Source organism: Microcaecilia unicolor, chromosome 5 (assembly GCF_901765095.1).
Source record: "Microcaecilia unicolor chromosome 5, aMicUni1.1, whole genome shotgun sequence".
Taxonomy (NCBI): Eukaryota; Metazoa; Chordata; class Amphibia; order Gymnophiona; family Siphonopidae; genus Microcaecilia; species Microcaecilia unicolor.
Window position 1 is genome coordinate 274,366,484 of NC_044035.1, and position 25,980 is coordinate 274,392,463.

General features: G+C 38.9%; 1 protein-coding gene across 9 annotated transcripts in view; it reads left to right on the forward strand.

Annotated features, from left to right (window-relative positions):
* The window catches only part of ROBO2 (roundabout guidance receptor 2), an 888,662-nt gene that overhangs the window by 47,158 nt on the left and 815,524 nt on the right, over nucleotides 1-25,980 (forward strand). For all 9 annotated transcript variants that reach the window (XM_030204228.1, XM_030204231.1, XM_030204229.1 and 6 more), the window contains exon 2: nucleotides 14,312-14,638. In XM_030204228.1, coding sequence (XP_030060088.1) covers nucleotides 14,312-14,638 — 327 coding nt within the window. The remainder of the gene's footprint in view (nucleotides 1-14,311; nucleotides 14,639-25,980) is intronic.

A 25,980-nucleotide genomic window follows, 5' to 3' on the forward strand; every position in this document is an offset into this window, starting at 1 on the left:
TTAATTGATAAACCCATAATATAAAGCAGTACATAAAAAACATAGAAGCGACATATCAAAAATAAATAAGTTGATAAGCCCATGAATATGTTAATAAAAGGCACATAAATGAACAGTTAAATAGATAAAACCATAATTTTTTAGCACCTTGATTATGAATGTAAATTTAATATAAAAACATGTAAATTAATATAAAAACGTATAAGAATCACAAATATATTACACTTTTAAAAAGAGCTAAAGTCATACATACAAATGTAGGACGCACTGCTTTCACATAAAGTGCAATATAAAAAAACAGAAAACACAGCTTTCATGCTTTTTATGTATTGATTTATATTATGGGTTTATCAATTTAATTATTATTTTTTTCTATATGTTAGTTCTAGACTCCTGACACAGACTTCACAGCTGAAACACAGTTACCGTGTTGGGTTTTTTTTTTTTTTTAATAAAGGCTGTCTTTTGAATTGCATATTTTTACTCCACCTCTTTTTTGCTGTTCCTTTGTGGAGTACAATGTGTTAAATAAGCTGAAAATGATTCAAAAAAATTGAGGTGGGGGTGGGGGCAGGGAGCCAAATATACTATAAGCCAGCCCCAGGAACCTTCCTGCAGTCACCCCTTTCATGACTACCTAAATTTCCTGCATTGTGAGTTTAGGTCGGTAAATTTAACAGTTGAACCTTTTTTGACCCGTTAGTTTCCTCTGCCTTCTTTGTACTTTCAGCTCGGTTGGTATTTGGTGTCATGGGCATTCCATCACACCTATCTATGGAATTTTCTTGTTTGATATCTGATACCCCTAGCTCCACCCACCATTGCGGTGATGGCCCCAGACCAAGAATCATATACAAGACCCTTTCCAGAACTCTGCAGTCATGGTTGCTGTATATGGCCACTAGAAGTCACCCTTAAACTCCTCCCTCCCTGTGGCTGTGAACACTGGGAGAAGAAGATCCTGCTTAGAAATCAAACCAGGGACTGTGTGGTAGTGCAGGGAGAAAAAAATTAAAACATACGGCTAAGTCAGAAGTTAACTTTCTCTTCAGTGTTGCTTTCAACCTTTAAACACGAAAGGGGAATGTCCTAGTTGTAAGGTGTTCTATCAACGGATTCACATCCCAGCAACCACCCCCAAAACATTTTTTTTCCTGGTCTTATCCCTTCATCATTCAAGGGAGCAGATTCTCTCCATAGGAAAGGGATTTCCCATGAAGGCCCTGGAATATTGATGTCCCTTCAATCAGTGACTCAGAGACTGGTATGGGATGCTCCATCTCCCTTTACTGAAAATATGTGCAAGTCAATTACTGCTTTGAGGTAATCTTTCTGTCTTGGGGTTGTACAGCTTTGAATAAACACCGTAAAGCTCACTACCTTTCTTTATCTGTGCAATCCCTTTCATTATTAGTCTTCTGGGGCAACAGTCTCCCAGATTTTAGGGAAAACCTATTCCCTTCTCATTCAGACATTTGAAAGGCAATTCTATAACTGAATGCATGCAGTTATGTTCACCTTTCACGCAGAAGTGCACTACATGCTATTCTATAAGATAGCACATAATGCTGTAGTGCGGAAGTGCAAGGGAGCATGGGTATGTCCTCAACTTACACAAGCAGCTTGTAGAATACTATAAGTTGCACACATTGCGTGGTGGTCTTGGGCATGGCCATTTATGCCAACTATAAGAAGATCGGTGTGCTCAGATGCCGTTGTAGATTAGTCATTCCCTGTGCAACATTGGGGCACCTAAATGGAGGTGCCCTGTTATGCATTTGCCTCCATACTCTCTGTTGTTGGATCCACTTCCACACAGATTCTTCTCAGTAGGAATAACCTTGTACACAGTACCTCCTCCAATACTCCAGCTCCCGAGAGAGACTTCTCCCTCCTTTTCCCTTTGGCTTCAGAGGCAAGCTGCAGCTCCCCTTCTTAATTACATTGCAGCAAGAGGGCTGGGTAAAAACCTATATTTCCATGCTCATTGGACACAAACTCAAAAATCAAGAGAGGCTTCACAGAAGACACAAACTAAGAGGTCCTTTTACTAAAGTGTGCTAACAGATTTAACACACACTAATGATTAGTGCACACTAAATGCCGCACAATCCATTGTGTACCTGTGCATTGTATAGCACTAAGGACTAGATTCTATATGTTGCGCCTGAAAAATCTGTTTCCCCCCAAAAATACACCTAGACGTAGTCTATAAAGTATGACTAAATTTAGGTGTACTTTGTAGAATGCACCTAAATTTCCATGTGGTTTATACGTCAAGCACTTGTCCATGCAATTAAATTTAGTCACGGGCAGTTACACCAAGTAAAACTTGGTATAAATGCTGACGCCTAAATTAGGCATGGACCAGGTGTATTCTATAATATGCACAGGTTTTAGAAAACCCATGACCTGCCCATTCTACGCCCATGGCCATACCCCCTTTTCAACTATGTAACTTAGAAGACTTAGCATTTACGTGCATCACGTTACATAATAATCTTAGACAGTTGTGTACATAAATTCTAATTAATGCCAATTAGTTTCAATAATTGCTTGTCAATTGGCAATTATTGGCACTGATTGACTTGTTAACTAATTAAGTTGTGTGCGCAAATCCAGAATGTGACCAGATTTGTGTGCACAACTTAAGTCATGCTATAGAGAATCTGGGGGTTAATGCACGCTAATTTGTTAGCGTGCGCTAAATCTATTAGAGCAGCTTAGTAAAAGGGCCCTTAAGTAGGCTAAAAGACTGAGCCTTAGACATGTTGCTTCTCTTAACAAATCTACACAAATCTATCACATTCTCTCTAGGGGTTTCTGACTTATATAAGGGCAGGCAATACTATTGCAGCCAGATGGCATGATTCTGAAGGCAGGACAGCATAAAGAGCTAGTGAGAGTACTGAAAGGATCCTTACAAATATTACTTGCCATTCTCAATTTATCATTGATTTAAGCTGTCTGAAGATAGTTGATGCTGAAATTTAGCTGATCATCATGAACGGACAGATATAATCTGTTTATCATGTATGTGTCAGTGTGATATTGTGAGCAATGATTGGGATGGAGCTCCACAGACACATTCAGCAACAATAGAAAAGCAAATGTCCTCAAACAATATATACTAAAACCTGTTCACTTCACAGGCGTGGTAACTTACAGTGAACCTAAATCCTCTTTCAAGTCAGTTGTTATCTTTATAACAGGATTGGCTTCTCTCAGGTCCCGTAGTCAACGTATACTGGTTTAATTTCAGTATTGAACACACCCAGGCCTGGCTCTGGCCTAGTAATAAAGGACCAGGCTCTCCCAGTTTTCTAAGAAAAATCTTTTCCTATCTTAGCCAATCTTCTAATACTTTACATATAGATTATGAAGGAGTACGCTGGATGGCTGCTTGTGTCATCCCTAAGCCTCTCTGTCTTGTTTCTATTCTGGAATTTTATCTGCCCTGACTGAACCATGCCCTCTGTGCTGAGCTCTCTAGAGTTAGGCCTCTTAAAGTGGCCCTGTGAGGGAGTGTGCTTAAGGGGATCTGCAGTTTCAGGTACACTCTATCACAGTCAGCATCAATAATGGAATGAATCCAAACATTTGACTAGGTATTGTGATCACCTTATTTCTTCTATTTCTCGACCAAATGTTCCTTACACTTCAATGTAGTAAAATGGGGTTGACTTGATTGTATAGAAAGCTGGATATAGCAATAGTCTACAATATTCGGGTAAATATTCAACTGGTGGCAGCCAGCATATTTTTCACTGATGGCGGTGTTATGCCTGGATATCCAATGCCAGACCGTGTCCAGGCACCAGCATTGAATATCCGGGTTAATGCTGCCGGCTATCTGTTGTCCTGTTAAGTGCAATGTTCAGTACTTAAGAGCCTAAGCAAAACTGGATAAGCATAGTATTGTGTTTTATGCAATCTAATTTGTCTGGTTAGCTTAGGCAGTTAAGTTCAGAATTTTGGCACTTAATTCCATAAGTACCAACTCCATCCCAGACTGCCCACAAAATAGCCAGTTTTAAGTGATGCTGAATATCAACAGATTGTCCCATACAAGCAATTATCGAGCTAGGAGCCTCTCCTAGCCAGTTAGACCACTTTGAATATCAACCTCTTTATCTTTTAGTGATATAAACTGATGATGTATAGAGGCAATCTGCTCTCAGATATGCTCTGATCGCAGTTCTTTAAAAGCTAGAATCCTAATGCATTGTGCACAACACAGATGATAAAGAAAGGAGACTAAACATGCCTTGAAAGTAATCTACAGTACAGATACTGTAGTATATTTTTAGGCTCTGATTTTAACAGTTGGCCAAGAGATGGACAGTACGCATTAATTACTACTACTACTACTACTTGACATTTCTAAAGCGCTACTAGGGTTACGCAGCGCTGTACAATTTAACATAGAAGGACAGTCCCTGCTCAAAGGAGCTTACAATCTAAAGGACAAATGTACAGTCAGTCAAATAGGGGCAGTCTAGATTTCCTGAAAGGTATAAAGGTTAGGTCCTATGTAATTGTCGCCCAATCCTTTTTCATTATCCAGTGATCCTGGAAAACTTCTGTCGCTGCCCATTTTCGCTTGCTATTTATGTAACAATCTTAATATTAGTGCTAGGAATATTCTGCAGGTTGCTTACATGTTAACCATCACATTCTGGCATGCACAATGAGTTAGGATGGGGTTTCCATGGGGAGGCTCACCCTTGTAATTGAATAGTGGCTGTAGACTGTTTTGCTTTACTGGTTCTCTTATGAGTTACAGCATGAAATTGCCAAAACCTCTGCTAGCCTTTTTGTCCTGCACTTTCTCCTGCTATACAATAGCAAAGCATCTTTGAAAATGGAAGTCTGCATGCATGTGTTGTTATAGAAAGATTTCTATTTCATTTCAGGCATAAACTGTTTTGAATGTAAAGTATAAAGAGCATTGTTCCAGTTAAAAGTAAAGCAACACACACTCACATACCCAGACTATTTCAGTAGAATTCTGAAAAGGGTAGGTTTTTGGTGTGCAGATAAGTATAACCTAGTGCTGTGTTTGGGATGCCCTGAACAAAAGCCAGTTCTGAATATAATGTCCAAATGATAGATGAGCGTATTGTTATCTTCCTGTGACTTTCCACTCTTGACTCTATCCTGTGCATTTTCAATGGCAGTGTTATGTAAATCAGCCAATTAATGGCAGACAAAATGGCCTCCCTGCATCGCCATGTTTGTTGTAACAAGAAGGGCAGCGCTCAAAGTCACGTACATAGTCAATGCATGCTGTAGGCCACTGCTAGGGCATGATTAGCCCCGACTGTGGAAGACAATTGCAGAGGCATCTGCTTGGTTAATTTCATGAGAAAATTTACCAGATGGAGGCTGAAGATTTAAGTGATTAGAAGGTAGAAGATTGGAATACAAATTGGATTAAAAGAAATTAGATTGATATAAATCGAATTGAGTCACAACAGTTTGTGTTGCTCCTACCAAGGGGCAGTGGATTATGGGAGAAGCAGATGCTCTAGTGAGATAGGAATTAATGTGGCTTTGACAGTCCATCTGGGAAGGCCTGAATATCGAGTACATCCCTAATCTTTCTCTCCATTTATCAATGCCATAATGTTAATTAGTACTTCATTCATTAACTTACTTGCAGAAGAAAAAAATTTTACCCTGAGCCCTTTTCTGCTTGAGAATTTGTTTTTCTGCCAAGAATTAGAAATCCTCTCTTTAGCTGAGCTAGCTACAGTTGATTGTTCCTGTAGGACTCTGCCATTTCTCCTTAACATGCCATGAGTGCCTTGTTCTTAAGGTAGCACAGGGTTGTCCCTTGTGGGATTTGGGTTTATTATGTTTAAAGTTTTGCTGCAGGGCTGCCAAGAGACACAGCTGGGCCTGAGGCAGGAAGACCTCCCCCCACCAGAGCCGCTGCCTCACTGTGCCCCCCCCACCCACACTTGGACCACCCCGCCCCCATACGTTACCTTCCTGTATCTGCTCCTCCTCTTGTGTGCTGGGACCCAGGTTACCAATTTAACGCAATCATCCGGGTCCCGGCACACAGGAGCAGAAGAGACAGACCTGGAAGCAGGCAGGCAGGAAGAAGCTTCTACTCCCTCAAAACCTTGCCGAGACCAGGCCTGGGGAATCTTGCCCCCCACCCCCGTCCCACTCCACCTCTCAGTGGCCCTGTTTTGCTGTACCTGTATTTTTTGATACACTGGAATGATTTTCCCTAATATCTGCATTTGTACTGTTGATATATTTATTGGACATGATAATTCAAAGGAGTTATGCTCTTAAGATTGAGAGTTATGGTCCTAACTTAGCCTTTGAAAGCTTACTAGGGCTGAGTGTATAATTTTAGACTCAAAAGAGATCAATATTCAGCTGGTGGCAGTAAGCTGTTTTTTTGTTTTTGTTTTGTTTTTTTAGCTACTGCTTCTGGCATTATTCCTGGATATTGAATGCCAGCCCATGTCTGGGCTGATTTACTATTAGTAATCTGTAACTTGTCATTAAAGTTGTCCATGGCACCTGACGATTGGGAGGTGGCCAATGGAATACCGATTTTTGAAAAGGGCTTCAGGGGTGATCTGGTAAATCACTCGCATCAGTGCTGGGCAAAATGGTGAGACAGTCAACATAGATTCAGCCAAGAGAAATCTTGCTTCACCAATCTGCTACATTTTTTAAAGGTGCGAATGAACATGTGGATAAAGGTGGGCCAGTTGATGTACTTTATCTAGATTTTCGGAAAGCTTTTGCAAAGTCCCAAATGAGAGATTGCTGTGAAAATTTAAAAGGCATGGGATAGGAGGCAATGTTCTGTTGTGGAATTGGAACTAGTTGAAAGAAAACAGAGAGAATGGTTAAATGACCAGTTCAGTAAAGGGAGGAAGGTGACTAGTGGAGTGCCACAGTGATCTGTACTGGGACTGCTGCTTTTTAACATTTATAAATGATCTGTAATGGGGATGATGAGTGAGGTGATAAAATTTGGAAATGATGCAAAACTATTCCAAGTTGTGTTGTTAAATCACATATGGACCGTGAAAAATTGCAGGAGGACCTTAAGAGGCATCCAAATGGCAGTTAGAATTCAACTTTTATAGTATGAAGTGATGAACATTGGGAAGAATAGCCCAAACTCTAGCTACATAATGCTAGGTTCCACATTGGGAGTTACCACCATGGAAGAAGATCTAGGTATCATCATAGACAATATGTTAAAATTTTCTGCTTAGTATGTGGCGGCAACCGGAAAAAGCAAACAATGTTAGGAATTATTAGAAAAAGGATAGAAAATAAAATAAAGAATATTATAATCTGTATTGCTCCATGCTGTGACATCACATTGAGTATTCTGTGCAATTTTGGTTGCCACATCTCAAAAAAGATATAGTGAAATTAGAAAAGATGCAAAGAAGGATGACCAAAATGAATAAGGGGATGGAACTCCTCTCATATGAGGAAAGCTTAAGAGGTTGGGGCTCTTCATCTTGGAAAAGAGATGGCTGAGGGAAGATATGATTGAGGTCTATAAAATCATGAATGAAGAATAATGGGTAAACGAAAATAGATTATTTACTCTTTCAAAAAGTACAAAGACTAGGGGACATGCCTAGAAGTTACATAGTGATATTTTGGAGAAAATATTTTTTCGCTTAATAACTAAGCTCTAGAGCTGATTACTGGAGGATATGGTAAAAGCCATTAGCATAGCTGAGTTTTAAAAAAGATTTCCTGGAGGTAAAGTCCATAAACTCTTGTTAAGATAGACCTTGGGGAAAGCCGCTACTTATCCTTGGGGGTTGATAGCATGGAATTTTCCTGCTTCTTGGGATTCTGCCAGGTGCTTGTGACCTGACTTGGCCATTGTTTGGAAGCAGGGTATAGGGCTAGATGGATCTTTGATCTGACCCAGTATGGCAGTACTTATGTTCTACTTGTTACATTCCTTTGCTTTTTATCTAGAGAGATATATAGCTAAAAGGAAAGACTCTTTCCATACCATCTGGATTTGAGGGGATACAGGAGGGGTGAGGTTCCTTTCAACTTCAAGGCCCTATATTCAGTGAACACTTTTTTTCTGGTATATTTCCAATGCTCAGTCTCTCCATATAGCAAACTGATTCTATCAGTCATTTCCAGGCAGAGTTCAACTGAGGTAAAGTTAAGGATATTTACTGATGTAAAACTAGAAGGTAGACTGTGCGGTAGAAAATGCAAACAGTCTTGGAGGTAGGCGAGAGGCTACAGTAGAATTCTAGTCCTAGTACAAAGAATTCAGCTGTTCTTGGTCTACCACAAATCTCACCTACTTGATCTTGTCTTGATGAGTCCTCTGTTTTTGTAGTACAGCAATTTGCTTGAGGCTCTGTAGGCAACAAATTCCAAAAGCACAGAAATATCTCTCTTTAAAACAGGTTCCTCTCCCATTTCTCTCTCTGGCCACATTGGCACTATAGACCCTTTCCTTTTGAGTCCTGACCCTCCCCAGGAAGGTTTTCTAAGATAAGAATCTTCTTCCAAATGCCATGGTGTACCTTCTCCAAACCTCAGGCCTCTAAGCTTAGGGATTATTGTCCAAAGATTCAAGAAGCTCCAGCCTTGAACTCTAGCCACTCATCAGGGTGAAGGAAAGGGGAACTAAGCTAATAGATCTTTTTGCTTTGTCCCAAGACCTCTTTGATACTCAAGTCACAACCCTTCAGGATTCAGGTACTCATTCTACATGAGTCCAAAACCCCTTGGCTGTTGGCAGAAAAGAGAGCAGACCCTAGATCTCTTTGATGTGTCAAGACCCTCAACTCCATATTCTTGGTCCTATCACAACTGGATTTCAGACCTTCTAGTAAAATGGCTTAAAAGAGGAAAAACCCTAAATCCTTCCCATACTTAGGAGGTTTTATTCCTAAACATAACATCAAATCACACAGCTCCTTTCATATACTCCCAGAAGTGAAATATATTTGGCATAGCTGCTCTCTGTTTTACTGATACTCTGAAGATTACAACTTATTACCAACAAAAATGAATTATTTTTCTTAGGTTGTACAGTGAGTAGAGAACTAGTGTTTAGCTACCCTCAGTGTTCATTGATTTGAAGGGCAGGTAGGTATGCTGATAAGATATTTTTCATTAGTGGTTCAGACAGCACACATTAAGCATATTAGAAATAATGATGTTGTCTCTGTAAATTGTCTAGAGCTGACTCCATGCCATCTGCTTTTTACAGGTGTTTCTAAACCTTCATGCACTGATTCTCCATCTCTGCCATGAAATTACTGCTGTGATTTGCAAACAGTGAGCAAGAGATTACAGTTTTCTGCAATAAAACTGTTGTGATCTTGCTCACATGTCCCTGTGCTCCCCATGAAACATTTTGTACATGGAAAGTAAGCAGGAAAACTTATTAAAAGCACCCAACTCTCATCATGGAAATTGTAGGTCACAGAATTGTGTGTATTGTACTATACTTAAATTTGTGTACCATACTTAAAATTTGGGTCTTTTAAAGGAGTTTGTATTCCTAAAGCCATTCAGTTTAGCTGCTAGTTAAACATATAACAGATTTTAAAGTCAGTAGCTCACCAAATGCATCAGTGACACGTGCAGTCTAAGAACTGAATACAGAGTGACCTACGTTGCATATCCAGTTAACATAAACTGTTTAATTCCTGTAGTATCAGCACAGAGCTGTGTTAGTATATATTCTAAAGTTTTCATAGTGTGCATACAAATAAAACTAATATAATTTAATTTTTCTGGTGCCTGAAAGCTGCAGTGATATTCTTTGGCCATTCTCCACCAGTCTGGTGTATACATACTATAAATGCCACCATCAGAGATGCTTCTTAAAAAGCTCAGTTTCAGTGCTGTTTGTAAAGAAAATCTAAAAATGGGCATTGTGGTATGACATGGTCTGAATTTTTATTCCTTGTTTGCAGAGTTGCTTCAGATAAGAACTTGCCTGCCATTTAACACATTTCTCTATCTTTTAAAGTTATGAATGCACTTTTGAAGCACTATTTATGTTAAAAACTAACGGGCAGATTGAGAAAAGTTTGTAGGTCTGAACATACTCAAGGCTTTATCCCTGGGAAAGTCCTTTCAGCTTCTTTAACTACAAGAATCTCTGATGGCCTAAAATAGGATTTAAATATTTTGTATGTATTAATTGAAAAAGCATTATAAAGTATTTGTTTATTTTTTTATATATTTTAGTTTTGAGATAAATACCCATGCCTGTTTGTTTTCATAACAACATTTTTTTTCCCATTGTTAGAAGTTTATGGTTTGGGATGAGAAATTAATGACCCTTTTATATTTTTGACTCAATGGCATGATTAGCTTCAGGATACACTTGGTCTGATGCTTGCTCCACAAGTGCTGTGTGGGCTGGTGTGACAGGTAGTAGATGAAGGGATTTGGGATTTAGTTGAAAATGTTTTCATTTGTAGTTCAAGGCAAGTTACATACAACTACGGCAGATATTTCTTTGCTGTATGAGGGCTCTCAAGTAAAGATTGACACAGGGAAGGGAACATGTGGTAACGGGGACAGAGCCCACAAGGATGGGGTGAGGACGGGGACAGAGCCCATGGGGACAGGGACAAACTTTGTCCCCATGTTATTTTCTACCTTGAAGCCTGTTAATGAACTGGACTGTTGTTTATGTTTCAGTGATGCAGACAATGATATTTTGATTTTTTTGGAACAATAAGCAAACATACTGGCCATAACTAGCAAAATTTGCATGGAGGATCCTGTACATTCCTGCTACCAGCACATCTTCTAAGAAGACATTTTCTATTATGGGAAGGATTGTGGAAGACAGGAGAGCTAGACTGAATCCTGAGATTGTTGATGACTTAATCATCAACAGATTAAAAACAGTGCTTCATAGGGCATATTTCTCCCCCTCTAGGGCATATAGAGCGGGTTGTATTTTGTACCCCTGGACATTTTAACAGAGTGGATTAGGATTCCTTGGAGTAATAGAAATCTGCTATTGTTGGGATTGGAAGGGTAGAGGGTATTGGTGGTGGTGGTGGTGGTGGTGGTGGGGGGTTATTATAGTTTCTCGTTGTTATTATTGTTTTCTATTTGTGATTTATAAACAACAGTTTGCACAGCATATTGCTCCCTTTTATACTTTAATAATAAGATTTAAATATAAAATCATAAGTGTTCAAGGCTTCTGCAGATGAGGACAGAGCCCATGGGGATGGGACAAAAACAGAACCTGCAGGGATGGACAGGGACAGAGACAGGACCTATGAGGATTGGTCAGGGATAGAGACAGGGCCTGCATGGATGGGGTGGGGATGGAGACAGAACCCACTGGGATGGGGCATGGACGGGGACAAACTTTGTCCCTGTGTCATTCTCTACTCTCAAGCTTAGGTTTGTACTTGGGGTTTTGTGTGGCAGTGGATTTGAACCTTGGCTTTCCTGATTCGCAGCCCACTGCTCTAATGAAAGAGAGACTGCCCTGTCCAAAGAAAGACAAATATTTTATGTAGTCTTGCTGGTTAATGAGGCATTCACAGTTTTGATGGAGAAGCAAGGGGGGGAGGGGATTGTCAACCAAGTGGCAAAGTTTAGGGAAACTAATCATGACTCATTGAAAGTGGTATTCTATTTTTCATTACACTGTAATAGTCTGATGAAGAAAAAAAGTTTTGAAGGGAGTGTCGTCATGTGTTCATTGGAATACCAGGTCAGTTGATGTTGTAGCATGATTGTATTGCCAATGTATTAAGCATTTATCCCATAAAATAGGAAAACTCCTATAGTACATCTGGCTCAATTTCTCAGACAGGAAGAGGTAAATACTTAAAATGTTAAGATTTGTAGTAGAATAAGTTTGGAAAGGGAAATGTGACTTGATATACCGCCTTTCTGAGGTTTTTGCAACTACATTCAAAGCGGTTTACAGGTACTTATTTTGTACCAGGGTTAATGGAGGGTTAAGTGACTTGCCCAGAGTCACAAGGAGCTGCAGTGGGAATTGAACTCAGTTTCCCAGGATCAAAGTCCACTACACTAACCACTACATATTTTTAGAATATGGCAAAGTTTCAAATAATGTTGTTGTTTTTGGTGTTTGATAGCTGGGAGAGGATTTACTGGTTATTTCACAGGTTTTTATTAATTGTTAACTCTGCAAATTCTGAAGTCCCTCTTCTCTTTCCTTTGCAACTGTGAGCTGTATCTCCTTGCTTTCCATACTTGGCATCCCAGCAGCACAGATGGACATCCAGCCCTAAATGAGTTATTTTACTGTTTTGCAAGTAACACAGTAAAAGTAAAAGGTTTATTATTTGCTGGAATAAAGGTGGTTAGGAAATAAGTTGTTGATGGAAACTTATTGGACTAACCTAATATACTTTGATTAGTTTTCAGGAGTTAAACTCCCTTTATCAAAGCAGTGAAAATTGAACTTGGACCTACCTAAAGCCAATTACACTATTGAATTGCAGGAGTAATGTAATAATGTGTTGTAACATAATAACTGGTTGACTAGTTTTCAGAAAAAATAATGTTGGTGCAGAACTTCAAGTTTAAGAGTAGGAGTAGACTGAATGGGAATCAAAATATCCCACATATTAGGTGACGTGAACCAAAATGAAATGAAACTAGAAATCAGGTTTTTAAAACAGACTGCTTAAAAAAATAGCTTTTAAAGTGTCAGAGTAGTATATATAAATGTGTTCTACCTGAGCTAGGAGAATACTTGCCTGTGGTCACAAAAATAAGAGCATAGACCAAGTTAACCTAATGGAAACGTGTGCTTTCATCAACTGGAAAGGAGCTGCTCCTTTGTCTTGGGGCAATTGCTGAATTATCAGAGAATAAAGACCCTACTGTAGTTCTAACTATAACAGTGAGCACTTTATGTAGTTAATTAATTGTATAGTCTGTATCACGGAGTACTTAACAGAGATGAAATGATGCCTTTGGATGTAAATGTTATTTAAAAAGATAGCTCTAACATGAAAAGGATATCCTTTCTTTTTATGGTTCATTTGGCAGTAGGGGCTGCTTCAAATATTTCATTCCTCTTTATCCATGCTAGACTAGACCAGACAAGTGGGAATATACCTTGATTCCAGCAGGGGGAGACAGAGCTAATTCCTGTTGCATTCATTATATATACTGGTGCAGCAGGGGGTCTATTAGTAGCTACCAGGCAGAGCGAATCTGGAGAGAGGGGTGAGCCTGGAATCCCTCCTGGAGCATTATGACTTATGATATGGCACACCACAGATCGAGGGCACGCTGTCCAGGGAGGGAGTTGAGTATGCTGGAGATCAAACCCATCAGGTTGGCCCTCCTAAAGTTCCAAAACCTTTTCAAAGCAAAGCGGGGTTGGTGCAGAGCCTATCATCTTTAACAGTTTCAGGGTATTTTCTCCAGTGAGGAAATTTAGAAATATGTTTCATTAATAAAGTGTGAATACTTTTTTTTGTAAACCTTACACACCCTTATATTCTGCAGTGGATTACACTAAAAACATTTACAACAATAGCATAAGTCATTGCAGGACAACATATATATGGAATATACTTACCTTCTTTAAAAATGAAGCCTGCTCTAAAACAGCAAACTTGCATCTTTGTGTGTATGACATTATTTACATTTAATGATAGTATCTCTCTTGTTTATTTTGCCCTTTGTACATTAGTTTTATGGATCATTAAAAAAATTAATGCAGTTTGAAATATGTTTTCAAAATGAATTGTTTAAAGAAAGCCCTTAGTGCAACCAAGATTGTAGAATACAATACATTTGACCACTGATGCATAAATTTTAATTAGTGAACTTGGTTTGGGTGTTTAGAAGTTGTCTGCATATTATAGAAGTGTTTTGATGGATGATATCCAAGTCTTGGTGTAATGATCCAGCTACCAGTGAGATTACATTCCATTCACAGAATAGCATAAATTTTAAAGGCTGTGATTACTGTTTACAGCTGTATTTCTCAAACTGGTCTTGGGAGAACCCCCCCTATCCAGCCTGGTTTTCAGGAGCTCCACAATGAATATGCATGAGATAAATTTGCATGCGATGGAAGGTGATCATGCAGATCTATCTCATGCATATTTATTAAGACTATCCTGCTAATCACACTGGCTAGGGGGTACTCCAGAACTAGCTTGAGAAACACTGGCAGTAGCTACAGCTTGTCATTATTTTTACTCGTTTTGCCTTTTAACATTGCCAAAGAGATAACATACATTATCAAACAACTAAACACGCATAACTAATTTAAAAAAATTGTGTTTTCCAGGATCTCGTCTTCGACAAGAAGACTTTCCTCCCCGCATTGTTGAACACCCTTCTGATGTCATTGTCTCTAAGGGTGAGCCAACGACTCTGAATTGTAAAGCTGAAGGAAGGCCTGTTCCTACCATTGAGTGGTACAAAGATGGAGAGAGAGTAGAGACCGACAAAGATGACCCCCGATCCCACCGGATGCTGTTGCCCAGCGGATCTTTATTTTTCTTACGCATTGTGCATGGACGCAGGAGTAAACCTGATGAAGGAAGCTATATTTGTGTGGCAAGAAATTATCTCGGTGAAGCTGTGAGTCGCAACGCATCTCTGGAAGTGGCATGTAAGTAAAGTGCAAACTGAACACTTTCTAACAGATCTGGGACCAGTTTTTGATCTAACAAATTGGAAGGTTGACAAAAAATGTAAAATGATTTCCAATCAAATATGTTTTTTCACCTTTCTAATTCTTTGTAGTGGCCTGTGTTTAAACATTTGAATACATTTCTGTTTTGCTGTTCTGCTTTGTGTCCTTGAAATTTCTTGGTTTCATGTTACTGGAAGATTGGGAATTACTACTGCTTTAAGTGAAGTGTAGTTACTGTTCCTTCTAAGCTAAGCGGGTGTCCTTCAACTGCATTACTACCAGTAGGGAGTGGTGCTTTATTTTTTATTTTTTTATTACATTTGTATCCTGCGCTTTCCCACTCATAGCAGGTTCAGTGCGGCTTACATATTATATACAGGTACTTATTTGTACCTGGGGCAATGGAGGGTTAAGTGACTTGCCCAGAGTCACAAGGATAGGCTACTTTGGGGTCCTTCTGGGGGTGGAGTCAGCACTTAAAATTGCAAACTTAACACTTTCTAACCGGTTAAGCACGATATATGGCACTTAACTGGTTAAAGATAACCACATAAAAGGCAGTCCTAACTTTATGCTGCTCTTTATAGCCAGTTCAGTTATGAATATCGCACTTAATTGGCTATAGTTTGGCCGGCTCTGTATACCTGGAAATTCAGTGTCAGAGCCCAGACATGTCCCAGCATTGAATTTTTGGGTATGGGGGAGATTCTATATATGGTGCCTAAAGAAACTGATGTGGAAATCAGTGCCAACTAAATGAATTCAATAAAAAGCACCTACGTTTAGGCACGGTATATAGTATATGCTTAGTTCGTATCTCAGCGCCTAAAACTACACACCTCCATTTACACCAATGAAAACGTGGCATAAATCCCAGCGCATAGATTTAGGCTCAGAGGGCCACATTCTATAACTGTGTGTAAATTTCAGAATGCCCACAAAATGCCCATTTCGCCGCCCACAACCACTCCTGTTTTTGCCTATGCACATTAGAAGTTTGGCTCACTTTGTTACAGAATACGCTTACCGAGTTGTGTGTGTAAATTCTAATTAGTGCCAATTAGTGCTCATTAATACTTGTTAAGTGCTGTTATCAGTGCTGATTAGCATGTTAAGCTTGTTAAATTACGCACATTGTTATAGAAGCCGCTTGGATTTTGGCACAGATCTTTAGGTGCACTATGTAGAATCTGGGGGATAATGCCAGCAGCAGTCAGCAAAATTCTGATCGCCACTGGCTGAATATCGATCCCTTGGTGCACAAATTGATACCTTATAGAATTTCCTTTTAATGTACCTGAAACAATGGAGGGTTAAGTACCTTTCTCAAAATAGTAAGAAGCTGTAGCAGGATTTGAATTAGATTCCCCTAGTTGTCAGCTTGCTGCTCTAACCATTAGGCTACTCTTTCCATGTTATAAATGTTTTCCCCTGACTTTTAAAAAAAAATCAAATCACTTAACTCCCTTGGTTTCTCTGGAAGAAGAAAAAGAGCAGGAGTACAAATCTGAAAACTAGTGTACTTAAGGAATTGCAGTGGAGCAAATGTTCCTAATTTTAAATGAGATAATATGGCATGTTTGTTGAAAACTTTAAAAGTTACTAAGACGTAAGCAGACCTAAAAGTGTAAAAGGAAATTAAATTTAAAATATCTCATTCATGCTGATAACGATAAACCTCCTTTTAATCTAGTGGACTCCCTAATTTATTAAGTCAATAAGACCAACACAGAAAAGTATTAAGGTGTAGCTTTGTTTTACTGCTGTGATGTACGATTTTTCTACCTCTGATGAGTAATGCTTTTTGGATTTAATCTGTGCCTTTATAGTTGTAAACATAGAAATATAGAAAAAAAGGCAGGTAAAGACTATGTCGCCTGTCAAGTCTGCCCATCCATAAGAACATAAGAATAGCCATACTGGGTCAGACCAGTGGTCCATCTAGCCCAGCATCCTATTTCCAGCAGTGGCCAAGCCACGTCACAAGTACTTGGCAGAAACCCAATTAGTAGCAACATTCCATGCTACCAATCCTGGGGCAAGCAATTGCTTCCCCATATCTGTCTCAATAGCAAACTATGGACTTGTCCAAACCTTTTTTAAACCAAGATACGCTAGCTGATGTTACCACATCTTCCAGCAAAGAGTTCCAGAGCTTAACTATTTGTTGAGTGAAAAAATATTTCCTCCTATTTGTATTTCCATGTAACTCCTTGAGTGTCCCCTAGTCTATATACTTTTGGAACGAGTAAAAAAATTCATTTACTTCTACTCGTTCTATACCACTCAGGATTTTGTAGACCTCAATCATATCTCCCTTCAGCCATCTCCTTTCCATGCTGAAAAGCCCTAACCTCTTTAGTCATTCCTCATAAGAGAGGAGTTCCATCCACTTTATCATTTTGGTCGCTCTTCTTTGAACCTTTTCTAATTCCGTTATATCTTTTTTGAGATATGGCGACCAGAACTGAATGCAATACTAAAGGTGCGATCGCACCATGGAGTGATACAGAGGCATTATAGTATTATTCACCATCCCTTTTCTAATAATTCCTAGCATCTTGTTTGCTTTTTTGGCTGCTGCCACTGCACACTGATCCTTTTCTTAAGTGACGACTCCCAAGGTGGACCCTAACATCAGGTAACTATGATTTGGATTATTCTTTCCAATGTGCATCCCCTTGCATTTGTCCACATTAAATTTCATGTGCCATTTGGACGCCCAGTCTTCCAGTTTCCTAAGGTCTGCCTGCAATATTTCACAGGCCACACGTGTTTTAACAACCTTGAATGGTTTTGTATCATCTGCAAATTTAATCACCTCATTCATCGTTCCAATTTACAGATTATTTATAAATATTTTAAATAGCACCGGTCCCAGTACAGATCCCTGCAGCACTCCACTGTTCACACTCCTCCATTGAGAGAAATGACTATTTAACCCTATCCTCTGTTTTCTATCCAATAACCAATTCCAAATCCACACCAGAACTTTGCCTCCTATCCCATGACTTTAATTTTCTTAGGAATATCTCATGAGAAACTTTATCAAAAGCTCTCTGAAAATCTAGATACATTACATCAACCGGTTTTCCTTTATCCACATGTTTATTCGTGCCTTCAATTAAACAAATCAAAATGAACCCATGCTGTCTCTGTCACATTAAACCATGTTTGTCTATGCGTTCTGTAATTTTATTCTTTATAATAGTTTCCACTAGTTTGCCCAGCACTGACATCAGGCTTACTAGTCTGCAATTTCTCGGATAACCCCTGGAACCCTTTTTAAAAGTCAGAGCCATATTGGCCACCCTCCAGTCTTCAGGTACTATGGACGGTTTTAATGACAGGTTACATATTATAGCAGATCAGCAATTTCATGCTTCAGTCCTTTGAGTACCCTTGGATGTATGCCATCCGGTCCAGGTGATTTACTACTCTTTGATTTGTCAATTTGGCTCAGTACGTTCACTGAGATTTCTTTCAGTTCCTCTGCATCACCACCTTTGAAAACGATTTCTGGTACAGGCAGATAACTTACACCTTCTTCCGTAAAGACAGAAGCAAAGAATTCATTTAGTTTCTCTGTTATAGCCTTGTCCTCTCAGAGTGCTCCTTTTGCTCCTTCATGATCTAACAGTCCCACAGATTCCCTTGCAGGCTTTTTTGCTTCTGATGTACCTGAGAAAGTTGTTACTGTGAGTTTTAGCCTCTGCGGCAAGTTTCTCTTCATATTCTCTTTTAGCCTTCTTTATTAATGCTTTGCATCTGACTTGCCAGTGCTTATGTTGTTTCTTATTTTCTTCATTTGGGTTCTTTTTCCATTCTTTGAAGGACAATTTTTTTGGCTGTAATAACCTTTTTTACTTTACCTTTTAACCATGCTGGCTGTTCTCTTCTTTCCACCTTTGCATATATATACGGAATGCCTCTGATCTGGGCTTCCAAGCTGGTATTTTTGAATGTCCATATCTGATTGAGTGTCCTAACCTTAGCAGCCAATCCTTTTAGTTTCTTTGTAACCATTTTCCTCATTTATTATAGTCACCCTTTTGAAACTTAAATGCAGCTACAGTAGATTTCCTTTGCGGGTCCATCCCAGATAGTAACTTAAACTTGATCATGTTGTGATCACTGTTTCCCAGGGGACCCACCACCACCACTTCTCATGTTATGCCATGCACGCCACCAAGGACCCGATCCAAAATGGCTCCCCACCTTGTAGGTTCCTGGACTACTTGCTCTAAGAAGCAGTCATTTATTACATGTAGAAATGTTGTCTCCCTGGCATTCCCTGATGTAACATTTATCCAGTCAATATTAGGGGTATTTGAAATCACCCATTGTTATAGCATTGCCCAATTTGCCAGCTTTCCTAATCTCTGTAAATTATTTCTTCATTTGTCTGTTCATTCTGTCCCGGCGGACGGTAGTACAGCCCTACAAGAATACTCCGTCCCTTCACACATGGAATTTCTATCCATAGTGATTCCACACTGATAATGTCTAGTATCCCCTCCTCTCCCTTGGAGATCCTATGTACTTGTCCCAAGTTTTATTGAATTCAAATACAGTCTTTGTCTCTTTCACCTCCACTGAGAAGTTGTTCCACTTAGTCACCACTCTTGCCATTAAGAACTATTTCCTTAGGTTACTCCTGAGTCAGTCCATTTTCACCTTCATCCTATGCCCCCTTATTCCAGGGCTTCCTTTCAATTAAGAGACTTACCTCCTGAGTATTTATAGCATGGAGGTATTGAATGTCTCTATTATATCTCTGCTCTCCCACCTTTCTTTCAAAGACAGATCTCTGTCTGTCCTTATATACTTTTACATGACGACCATTAACCATTTTAGTAGCCGCCCGCTACACTGACTCCATCCTCTTTATATGTCTTTGAAGCTGTGGTCTCCAGAACTATGCATATCCTGTTTCCCCGAAAGTAAGACATCCCCTGAAAATAAGACCTAGTAGAGGTTTTCCTGAATTGGTAGATATAAGGCCTCCTCCGAAAGTAAGACCTAGCAAATTTTTGTTTGAAAGCAGGGCCGCTGAGAGCCGGATAAGGCCGCCCCCGGGCCATCCCCCCCCACCCGAGGTCGCCGGGCCCCCCCTCCACCCACCCTCCATCGCTCCCGGAACTAACCTTAAATGCCTCCTTTCACCTTCGCAGCAAGCAGCAGCAGGGCAGACCTCTCCTTCCTTACATGCCCCGCCCTCGCGGACGTTACGTAAGGCGAGGGCGGGACACGGAAGGAAGGAGTGGCCTGCCCTGCTGCTGCTTGCTGTGAAAGTGAAAGGAGGCATTTAAGGTTAGTTCCGGGAGCGACGGAGGGCGGGTGGGCCAACCCCGATCCAACCCCGATGTTTCCCCGAAAAATAAGACAGCCCCTGAAAATAAGACCTAGCGCATTTTGGGGGGCAAAAATTAATATAAGACAGTGTCTTATTTTCGGGGAAACATGGTAGATACAAGCTTAGATTGTGAGTCCTCCAGGGACAGGGAAATACCTACTGTACCTGAAAGTAACTATGAGCAACAACTGAAAAAGCCATGAACCAAATAAATAAATCAATCCAATCTTGGTGACTTAAACATACCACACAAATGCAATCAGTGCAATACTGTACTTATTTTTCGGGCTTTCTTTATTTTCAAATCAGATTGTATCTCAAAAATATGTACTCAAGTTGTAAACAATTACATGTCTTTCAGAAATGAAGAACTGATGAATAATACACAATACAAATAGCAACACTGTATCTCCTTTATATAAATTTATTAAAAATCAATTGTATTTTACAATATTAATGCTTGACAAAATAAATTCAAAGCAAAGTTAATACAGTTTTTCCAATGTTATAGAATATATACATATGTACTGTATGTATGCATATGTAGTATTACATCATACCTTATGCTATGAGTTTATCTTGTTGGGCAGACTGGATAGACCTACAGGTCGTTATCCGCTATCATCTATTATGTTACTATGGAAATAACTGGGGTAAAAAAATTGCAGTAGATGTTACTTTGGAGGACTTACAATTGAGAACATTGCACAGAATAATTGAACCCTTAAGGCCATGTAAATCAAATATTACACTATTTTGCAAACTGTTTGAAATAAGGAGACTTAAATGCCAATTCATTGTTTGTTGGAATGTGATGATTCAGTAATTTTGAAAAATGTAGTGTATTCTATGGTCATCATAACTAAGGGGGTCTTTTACTAAGGTGCACTAACCTTTTTAGCTCACGCTAAAAATCAGCTGGCGCTAAATGCTGCAATGTCCATAGGAATATAATAGGCATCTTAGCATTTACTGCCAGCTGATTTTTAGCGCTTCTTAGTAAAAGACTCCCTCATTGCATATTGTACGTATATTAGGACAGGGGCAGTAGAACATATTGGTTGAAGGCCAAACTAATCTCCAGCCCTACTCTAGACTTCTCTGTTGCTGATGTGTTAGGCAAAATGTAGCTGGGATCATGGCTCCTGTGGCTCACCCTATTGATTATTTAGTAGCAACAATGCTAACTTAAACATCAGCACGAATGTTTAATATTTATAAGGGCTTATTTTAAAGCACTTAGGCTTACAAAGTTACATAGGGGTCCTTTTACTAAGGTGCGCCGAAAAGTGGCCTGCGCTGGTGTAGACGCGTGTATTGGACGCGCACAGGTTCATTTTTCAGCACACCTGCAAAAAAGGCCTTTTTTTGTTGTTGTTGGGCTGAAAATGGACATGTGGCAAAATGAAAAATCGATGCACGTCCATTTTGGGCCTCAGATCTTTCTGCCACCCATTGACTTACTGGTAAGGTCTTACACGTTCACTGGGTGGTAATCATCAGCGTGTGTACAATGCCAGTTACTGCTCAGTTAGTGCCACACACTGGAAAATTTCCTGTTTGCCTACTGGACGCACATACAAAATGAAATTACCGCCCAGGCTCTACATTGTCGGAACCTGTTCTAAAATACTAGTGCAGACCTTCCCAAACTGTGGGTTAGTATTGCAAATGGGGTCACAAAACCCATGTTTGGGGTTTTCAATAGGTGCATCATTATTCTGCACCTCTGGAGGATCGCAAACTTTTATTTGACTGCAATCATGGGGTTACAGCCAAAGAAAGATGAATGAAACCTGAGATGTCTTGACCTTTAAATCTTAATTCTGATATCTCAATTCCAATTTCTACATCCTTTCTAAAACACTATATGTGTACCAGCTGCTGGTGAACTTATAACACCATCTGAATTCAGCTGCTGTGATTTTGGGATGCATAAACTGTTTATTGGAAGATTTACCTAACACCTCAAAGATGAATATAAATCCAGATGCACCGAACTTGCCTAAATGGGAGAGATATTGTTATAAATGGAATGCAAATCATTAAAGTTAAAATGGAAAAAGTATAATGCAAATAATTATTATGGCATACGGTGACATTTTATTTCAATCCTCCAGAAGGATGCACAGAAGAGTATTAACCACTTACAGAATAGATATAATCAAGGTGACAACAAATGGCAAAATACATCCTTATGTCAAGGGGACTCTTAAGAAATCAGAGAATTCTTTCTTCATCACCAAGTATTATGTTGGAACTGGTTATGTTGGGGAGGAAATAAGGAAAAACTTGTGTTATCTTGTACAAAGGGAAATGATTTTTCCTGTAATGTGATGAACTGTAGAAAGTCTATTTCCAAAATTATTCATCTTTTGCTGCCTATTGCCCATGAATAAAATGCATTTAGACAGTATTTGTTCCCTTTGTAGCATCCTCTACACTAGGTTAGGCTGTTCATAACAAAGGAACCATTCACCACTTAGTGTGAGCCTCTTCTCTCTCAAAAACACACTCAATATCCATGTACAAGTCTTCTGATGGAGGTGGGATAATTATATCTAGGGCCCCACCATAGAGTTGGAATAATGAGGAAATTGATCCAGATAATTTAAAATATTGAACAAGTTTATGTTACATATGAGCACATGAGGGTGTTTTTGCTCACAAGAAATAAAAATTAGTGGAGAAGTTCTATGATCGAGAAACTTGTCCACCCTTAGAGGCGGTGCTGGTCAGTCTGGCCCCAACTGCCAGGCCAAGAAACAGTTGGGAGATTAAAAAAAAAAAAAAAAAAAAAAAGATAATTTTAACAAACTAAACTCCAAAGGCATCCTGAAACAAGAGAGATTTAAGTTGTTTTTTTAAACATATGCAATGACTCCTGCAGTCGCAAAAACTAGTACCAAGGAGCTAGCAAGAGAATTCCAGGACACCTGTAAAAAAGCACAGATCAGAGAATGGGTACAAAAGAATTGCAGTCACTAAATGTTCCTTGGATTAAGGTCAGGACAATTAACATGTGGAATTATTTGGTGCTACCAAGACTCCATTCCTCCAAATTGGATGACCAAGCAAGAAGACTGATCAGGAGACAACCAAAAGGCCTCGACTGAATTATATCCCAAGGACTCCACAAATGTGGATTATATGGTTGGTTGGCTCAGGTGAAGCCATTGCTCAAGAAAGCCCAACTTGAATCTCATTTGAAGCATGCAGAAGAATACTCAGGGGATTCTGTAGGCATGCAAAGCATTACATTTGGCAGAAAGCCAACACAACACATCATCCGGAGAACATCATCTGTGAAGCATAAAGGTAGCAGCATAATGTTATGCAGATATTTCTCATCAGCAGGGACTGAAATTGGTATGGAAGTTCACTTTTCAGTTAGTTATTTTTCTTATATTCTGCTAATTCCATTTACTTCAAAGTGGATTACAGAAAGACACTAGATCACAAAGTGTCGAGGATGCAACATTTTCAGAAAATACAACAGAATTAGAACACACTATTTCCTTTCCATGTATTGAGAAAACAATAACGTCTTTAAGCCCGTCTTAAATGTATCATAAGATAATAAAAAACATAATTTTAGAGGCAAAAATTTAGCTGCATGTTACGCAAAGAAGCATTTAAAATGTTTCTTCCCAAAGGTGCCTTTAGGGCTCGGAAAATCAAACAGAAGAAACTTTGAATATTGTATCATTTTCTTCCTAATGCATAATTTACAATAGAAGTTAAATATTGTGGAACTAAACCATGAGCAATTTTCCATAACATACATCCTAATTTTAAAGGATATCTGGGCCTCAATCAGGATCCAATGTAATTTGCCATAATAATTTGTGATTCTTTCTGATTTACTAAGAAAGTAAATCAGGTGAACTGCTACATTCTGAATTGTTTATAATTTTTTCAATACGTATTTAGGCAGACCCAAATAAATGATATTACAATAGCCCAGTCAACTAAGAATTAGTGACTGAACTACAAGTGTAAACCGATCAACTGATATAAATGTATGAATAACCCTTAATTTATTCATAATGTAAAAATAATTCTTGACTATAGAATTATCTGGGTTTCCAAGGTCAGATTGCTATCTAAATTAATACCCAGAATCTTTATAGATTGGTCGAGGGTAAAACTTTCCCCATCAATGATCAAAATTAGATTTGAATTCCTGAGTTACTTTAGTTTTAATTAGCAGAAACTTAGTTTTATCTTTAGTTTCAAATAATGGGAAGTCATTCATTTGGAAATAAGAGGCAACAAGATATTGCAACATAGACGTCTTGTAAATCAGCAATAATGGAAAATACGATAATAATATCATCCACGTATATATAACCTTTATATCCTACTTTCTCCAAAAGTATTCCTAACGATGACATCAGAATGTTAAACATAATCGGTGACAGGGTGACCCATGGGGTACACCTGATGGTGAGGACCAGTTGGCAGCTAGGTTGCCCAAAAATTAACACAATAAGTTCTAGCAGTCAGCATGGTGATGACTTGATACAGAGAACAGAAGCTACAGAGGAGTGGCTGTAGAGTAAAAAAAAAAAAATGTCCTCTATTGGTCCATTTAGAGCTCTGACCTCATTCTAAATGAACATTTGTAGCACAAATCATGATGTCCACGATGCTCCCCAAGGAACATGATAGAGATTGAACAATTCTGTAAAAAAAAATTGTAGTTAAAATGTTTTAAATCTAGGTGTGCAAAATTGGTAGAGGGTAGAGACCTATCCCAGCAAAGTAAGAGTTCTAGTTGCTACCAAAGATGGTTCCACCAAGTGTTGACTGAATGGGTGGAAATTTATCTATTTTGTTGCATTTCAGGTTTACCTCTTTTTTTTGTTGTTGTTGTTTTAATGTTTTGTCTCACTAGGGAGGGGCAGAGAAAGTGCTTGCATATGATAAAATGTTATCTGCTTTGGTTGTACTACAGAAAAGTAATATGTCAAATCCATGAACCCTTTACTCTTTAAAATGTTTTTCCCTCTGAAAGATGTAGGGCAGGGTTTCTCAACCCAATCCTTGGGACATACTCAGCCAGTCTGGATTTCAGGGTACCCAGAAGGCAATTCTCTTCCTTCATTGTTTGCAAATCTATCTCATGTATATTCGTTGGGGGTATCATGAAAACCTAACTGGCTTGAGGATAAGGACTGGGTTGAGAGCCACTGGTGTGTAGTACGGCATCTTGATGAATGGAAAAAAAAGCACATATGAAATGCTTCCGCATCTGATGCACTGACATAACAAAATGTGAAAACTGTTCAAGAGTATAAACTTTCTATAACCACTGTATGATATATCTGCAAATGAACCATAAATTACTTTTCAAAAAATATTTTTTATGAAACCAAAATTTGTCTTCCAATGTGGGGCAGTGCTGATGATAGCTCCTTGATAAGCATTTGGCATGCATAATATAGCATTTAAGCTTCAGGCGGGTTATGTCCAGACTCTCGCATCAGACCTTGTGACACCACAGCTGGTGGAGGGTCATGTGTGAAAGAAATATCCTGCAACACGAGACTATACAAATAATAAAACTGGAGTTTGGTGTGAAAACTATTTCAAGGAGAGATCTGTGAACATGAAATCAAAGAACAGAAATTCAAGCCAGAATTTTATAGCAGCATCATGCACCTGACACCAGATTATTTTACTGTTTTCATAGCTTTGATAGTTAACAGGCTGAATTCTTCAATTAAGCTCATTCAGGATTCAACAGCTCATTTCTTGGGTTCATGGTATTAAAGAGTGAATTGTTTTTGCTACTGAGACATGGTAATGATTATGTAGAGTTCTGCCCTCCTCATTTGGAAAGTAAGAATTCTACATTGTAACACTGACAATTCCTCTTTGAAAAATAAAATTACATTTCAAAAAGAAACTCATGCTGCATCACTGAAAAAAATAAGTTGGTGCATTGCTATTTCCA